The following is a 6,248-nucleotide window of genomic DNA, read 5'->3' as shown; positions in this document are numbered from 1 at the left end:
GCACAATGAATAAATACCATGGAAGGCACTTTTACCATCAATTATTCCTTTCACTATAACAGATTTCTCATTAATATTATTCAAATGCATAAATGCCTTTGAAAAACTATGTCTGGCTTCACTGGTAAACATTTTTAAAAATCTGTCTTTAAGGTATAAATTAATAGTATGGGCTTTTTCTCTAACATCACTATTAGGATCTGATTCCATTGCCAATGTATATTTCATTATCTTTGAAGGAATAGTTAATCCTTGTTGTACAGTTAATTCTAAAACTTCTAGAGTGGCATGCCTAATATAATCAGTAGTATCGTCTAAAAGAGCAATCAATGCATCAATGTAGCTTAACATTAAAGTTGATGTTACACCGGCATCCATATTCTCTTGGTGGGTAGCGGAGCTTAGCTTTGATTCTTCAGCCAGTAAAAAGTCTTTAAACATCAAGACAACTTCATAGACAAAATCCCTATTTTCACTGGACAAGCTTTGTGAAATAGCAGTTTGAGTTTGCTTTACCAAGAAAAGTTTAGGTTGTCTTATCAATAAGAATCCTAAAGATCTGGCTGCTTTTTGCTTGATCAATTCAGACGATTTGGAAATCCAGCCAATAGTGATGCTGTAAATAGTTTGTACAATTTTTCCAGGTTTCAAGTTTTGATTGGTAATATTTTCAATCATATCTGAAGTACTATCAAAGTCGTGATATCTGCAAAATAGTGCTGCTGCATAAAGCAATCTGCAAGTTCTTGCTTCGCTTTGCAGATTAGTATCTGACACTGTTATGAAAGAGAATATATTATTAAGAACAGTGTATAAATATTGAGTATTTTTGATTCTTGAGCAAAAATTACACAAACAGCTGACACACGCCTCTATTATTTCTTGTTTAACACCTGGACATGAAAATATTAATTTCACTAATTCTTTTTGGAGAACATCGCAAAATTTTTGCTCTGGTTTGTTAATATAAGGAGATAACTTATCAACTATGCATACAGCATGATAAACAAGAGGGAGTTGATTCTCAGATTTAATATATACTAATGGGTTGAATAATTAGATGGTTAAATTTTCTGCGACTTACCAGAAATATTTCTAAAGTGAGAAAGAAATAAAGAATGATCAGCTAGACAAATCAAATGTAAAGCACTCATACAAGTTACAATATTAAACCTATTGAATAACTCGCTAGGCGATGTAGCTTTTTTTTCTTCGCTATCCAATTTGATTACATGTTGTATAAGAGTTTCAATTATCATTTTAAGAGAAGTTTGAATTTTTTCGTGATCTTTTGACATACTGGCCAACTGTTAATAAAGTTTAAATATAGTTAGTATTAAAGATGATAACTTACATTAATAATTTGATAGAGCCAATGATCTTTGTACTGTTTAAAATCTATTGCTTGCTTTCCTATAACATCCACAATTTGAAGCCCACTTAGCTTGAATTTTTCTGTGGTATTTTTATCAAACCATAGCTTTGTGAAGGTTTTTAAAACTAGTTCCTTGATATTATCTTCTTCCTTGTTTTGATGGCTTAATCTACTTGCTAAAGTTTTACAAATTTCTGTAATCATATTATCTTCAGTAATTAAGGAACAAAGTTCTCCCAGAATTGTAATACTTTTCTTTCTAACACTCTTTGATGTATCTTTGACTCTATCTAATATTATTCTGATATAAAAATCTTCATATCTTTTCAGAGTTATCATAGCATTTCCTATTAAATCAATAACAGACTCTCTCACTGAAGGGAATGCATCTACAGTTCTTTCACGAATTCCAAGTTGTACGTAATTTTTCATTAATACAGATGAATCCATATTAATAACTGTTTGTAAAGCTTTGATAGCATCTGCGCGGACTTTTGGTTTGTCATCCTTCAGTTCTGAAATAATTTGGCCAAAGACAAAGTCAAACTTGTTAATGATACTTGAATTTCTGTTACAAAGAATATTAATATATAAATTTTGTGACTCGACATCTTGTAGGGGTCTTTTGGATTGGAATTAATAAATGATAATTTAAAATACTACATACGTGTTTACAGTATCAGTATCATCTCTCAATAATAAAGTTTTGTAGAATGGTGCTTTCTTTTCTATTTCTCTTTCATCATAAAACCACTGAGCGATTGTAAACTGTTTAGAATAAGAAATCATTGGATAATCTTTTTGCTTCATATTGAGATATGTGAATAGCGAAAGTTTCATCTTGTCAATTTCGTCCAACTCAAATAAAGTTTTAAACTCATCTTGCAATTTGGTAGTATGTAACTCCATAGTATTACTAGTTTCACCATTGTTATCCTGTACGCATTCCATTGTTAACATGTAGTCCTTCATGAACTGTAAATTTTTAAATTCAAGTTCTTTAATTCTAGCAGCAAGTTTTCCCAAAATTTTTAAAGCCAATTGTCTATACTTATCAGCAATATCTTTTTGAGAGAGATACTTATTGCAAAGAATGTTAGCTAACGCTTGAAGTAAAAGATCTGCTGCTGGCCATGATGGCAATGGAAGAACCACCAGTAAATCCTCCACAAAATGTTCAATAATTAGTCTATTATCTCCATCCACAGATTCTGATTTTGTACATCTTTCCAAGAAATACTCTGAAAATGTTGTGGCACAACGAACAGCTTGTTCATATGTAGTAATAATAATGTCTTCTGATTCAGGAGTTGAGTCCTTCATAATATCATCATCCTGATCATCATCTGAATTATTTTCAACATTATCAAAGATGAGTTTTCTTGCTACAGAAGTTTCATTTCGTTTGATATCAGTGCATGAATGAATTAATTGAAGCATAAGAGATGTGAACATTTGGATATGAATTGAAGTTTCTGGTATTCTAAACCTTCTGTCAGTCTTCTTGTTGGCTGGAAGCCTTAAAAGAGAAACTGTTATCTCACCAAGAATTTGTTCTCTGTGATCTGGATAAGAAGAGAAAATCTATTAACACATTTTTTGTGATTATTAATACCTCTGTGAATCAATAATAATAAACTTACTTTTGTAATAACACCCAATGATGCAAGTTGTATATCATCAATACCATTTACAAAGAAAGTAGAAACAACGATATCTGATATTGTTAAAATAAATTCGTCTTTCAAAGACTGTTTCCTAAGAATTTTGTCTAATTTTTTGAAAATTTTACACAATTGAATCATCTCTGAATTGCAACTGTATTTTCTACTTGTTTTCTTTTTTGGAGCTTCTTCTGATTCTACAATAGGATAAATATATTTTCTCAAAACTGTTTTGGTAAAATCAAGAATGGTTTCAAAACATTCTTCATTTAGAGTTTCCTTAGAAACGCCTCTACCAGACATAACAGTAAATGATAGTATAGCACATCTTGAAGCCTTACTAATACTATCCTTATCTTGTTTTAAAGATTCTACTAATTCTTCTCTTGAAGTTTCTGATACTACTTTAACTAATTCTAATCCTACATTAACTTGACTCTCTAGCACACTTAACAATTTAATTAATTTTTCCGTAGGTACTTCTTTCAAATAATTATTTTTATGAGCCAAGCCTATTTCAACTTCTACATCCTTAAGAAATTTTTCTTCCACCAATTCATCTTCGCTTTGTCTAAAGTCACTCCATGCAAAAAGTTCATCAAGTGCTCCTATAAGTTTTTCGACACTTGTTGTTTTTGGAGCAAGTTTTGCATTAATTACTAGTTTTGAAGGTTGACCATTAGATACTGTTGAAGATGGTTTTTCTTGTGTCTCAACTTCATCAATTAATTCTAAAATAGAAGATTTTAAATGAATGTTTAGTGAAAACTTACTCTTATTTCTTCTAGCTTTACGAATCTTGATTGGTGTAGTATTAGAAGTAACTTTTGGTGTTTCTTTTTGTAAAGATTTCTTATATAAATCATATGATACAGGTGAAGGATTGATTGGTCGATTTTCTTTATCTTCCTGGAATTTTAAGAGTGAACTCAAAAGTACTGAATTCTTACTATTATTATTCAAATCTTGTTGTACTAAACTACCACCATTAGAGTTTAAAATACTTGGCAAAGAATTTATAACTCCTTTTGCTGAAAACTTACATTTCATCATCCATTCTTGGTTTTGAAGTGAGAACATTATAAAGTCCTTCAACTAAATTTTCATCATTGGTATCAAGCCATTTAATTACTTCCTCTTTGTGATGAGGACATTGTAATAAATTATAAGTGTACAAGTCTTTGGATGGATGATCGATATTTTTGAATATTGGTTGTTCTTTGACAGTCAGTGGAGGCATTTCGTTGATAATAGAAAATTGGGCACAAAAAGGAGGAAGAAAGGCATCAATAAATCTTGATCCATTGTTTGATAAAGGTATCCGATTATTATTTGAAGACATTTTTTTAATTTTTATTTTGCACTTCTTTCACCAACAAGAACAAGATTTGGCGGGTAAAGGATTTTGTTTCCACGATAGCATCGGAATAATTTTTGGTTCGGAATAAAATTGAAAATAAATTTTTTTTTAAAAACGTCTATCATTCCGAATGACAAAGACAAAAAAAGTGCTCAAACAGTTCTTAATCATCACGTCTACTTACAACATCAAGATATTGGCGCTCTTTTAATAATAACATCAAAAAAAACGACCATACATTTACTGTCTTGAATTAGAGATGGGAAAAGATTATTACTCAATACTTGGGGTTTCTAGAAGTGCCGATGAGAAGGAATTAAAATCTGCCTATCGTAAACTTGCATTAAAATGGCATCCCGATAGAAATCCTGACAACAAGCAAATGGCCGAAGAAAAATTTAAGGAAATTGCTGAAGCTTATGAAATATTAAGTGACAGTAATAAGAGAGCAATCTATGATCAATATGGGGAAGAAGGCCTAAAGGGAGGAATTCCAACAAGTGGAAGTGGTGCCGGATTTGGTGGAGGTGGAGGTTCCTATACTTTCCATGCTACAAACCCTGAAGATATTTTCAAACAATTCTTTGGGGCAAGAAGCCCTTTCGATTCAATGTTTAGTGGAGGATTTGATGATGGTGATGACTCATTTTCATCCTTTGGATTTGGACCAGGATCATTCTTTAAGAGTACTCAACAAAGAGGACCAAGAAAGGCTCCAGATGTTGTTCAAAAAGTTGTTTGTTCCCTAGAGGATTTATACAAAGGAAAAACAAAGAGGATAAAGATTACAAAACAAGTTCTAAACCCAGATGGGCAAACAACAAGAAAAGAATCAAAGATTTTAACTTTTCCAATCAAAAAAGGATTTAAGAAGGGAACAAAAATAAGATTTGAAAACGAGGGAGATCAAGCTCCAGGTATTATTGCTGCAGATGTAGTATTCGAAATTGATGAACAACCTCATAATACTTTTCAAAGGGAAGGAAATAATCTTATTTACACTCCTAATGTATCCCTGAAAGAAGCACTTTCAGGCACTGTAATAGAAGTTAAAACATTAGATGATAGGACACTAAGAATACCTATTAATGACATTGTAAACCCAGGATATTCTAAAACTGTTTCTGGAGAAGGTATGCCACTTTCCAAGAATCCAGATCAAAAAGGAGACCTAATCATTAAACCAGCCATAGTCTTCCCTCGATTTTTAGATAATCAACAAAAAGAGATGATCAAGAAGATCTTACCTTAGAAAACTTTGTAAATAAATGTAAATACATGGTACTTTTTGTAAAAACTATTTTTAATTTTGGCGCCAACTTTCTTTGCCGTTAAAAATGCAAAAAAATTAGGTATTAAACGAATGATTGCATTCACCATTTAAACTTCGTACTCATCCGTTCATTAAATAGAAGGAAAAATTAGGAATGACCTCACCATCACCAATTAAAAGGAAAAGACTTGTTAAAACCATAGCATTGAAAAGAAAGTCAGATAACACTTTGGATACGGAAACAAAAAAACAAAAACCATCCTCTTCCGAAACTCACAACACTGAAAATTCAAGTGATGATAGCGAACAAGTTTGTACAATATGTTTATCTACTGTTTCCTATCCAAAGGCCGTACCAAATCATTGTAAACACCAATTTTGTAACAAGTGTATTTGTTTGTGGAAGGAACGTTCCAATCTTTGTCCTGTGTGTAGGTCAAGATTCACTTCACTCAAAGTTTTTGATAAAAAAGAGAGTAAGACCTTCAAAGTAGTTACTGTCAAGAAGAAAGATTTTGAAATTGACTACAACGAACTAGTGAATGGATTTTATAGAAATGAGAATAGTGATGAAGA

The 6,248-nt window shown here is 31.5% G+C and overlaps 2 protein-coding genes across 2 annotated transcripts in view; one reads left to right on the top strand and one right to left on the bottom strand.

Moving 5' to 3' along the window:
- Window positions 1-4,381, bottom strand: part of NAEGRDRAFT_61097 (sister chromatid cohesion) — a gene marked incomplete at both ends in the record, with an annotated part of 5,044 nt that extends 663 nt beyond the window's left edge. Inside the window, 7 exons of the mRNA XM_002682971.1 lie at window positions 5-776; window positions 1,085-1,307; window positions 1,355-1,997; window positions 2,043-2,959; window positions 3,019-3,770; window positions 3,813-4,042; window positions 4,083-4,381. Coding sequence (XP_002683017.1) covers window positions 5-776; window positions 1,085-1,307; window positions 1,355-1,997; window positions 2,043-2,959; window positions 3,019-3,770; window positions 3,813-4,042; window positions 4,083-4,381 — 3,836 coding nt within the window. The remainder of the gene's footprint in view (window positions 1-4; window positions 777-1,084; window positions 1,308-1,354; window positions 1,998-2,042; window positions 2,960-3,018; window positions 3,771-3,812; window positions 4,043-4,082) is intronic.
- Window positions 4,382-4,541: 160 nt separating this feature from the next.
- NAEGRDRAFT_82397 (uncharacterized protein) lies at window positions 4,542-5,691 on the top strand. Its single transcript, XM_002683317.1, has one exon. It carries the CDS (start codon window positions 4,659-4,661, stop codon window positions 5,649-5,651), a length of 993 nt encoding a protein of 330 aa, XP_002683363.1. The 5' UTR covers window positions 4,542-4,658; the 3' UTR covers window positions 5,652-5,691.
- The last annotated feature ends 557 nt before the right edge of the window (window positions 5,692-6,248 follow it).

This window comes from Naegleria gruberi (assembly GCF_000004985.1).
Source record: "Naegleria gruberi genomic scaffold NAEGRscaffold_1, whole genome shotgun sequence".
In the NCBI taxonomy this organism is placed as follows: domain Eukaryota; phylum Heterolobosea; class Eutetramitea; order Acrasida; family Naegleriidae; genus Naegleria; species Naegleria gruberi.
This window is presented reverse-complemented; position numbering and strand designations above follow the sequence as displayed.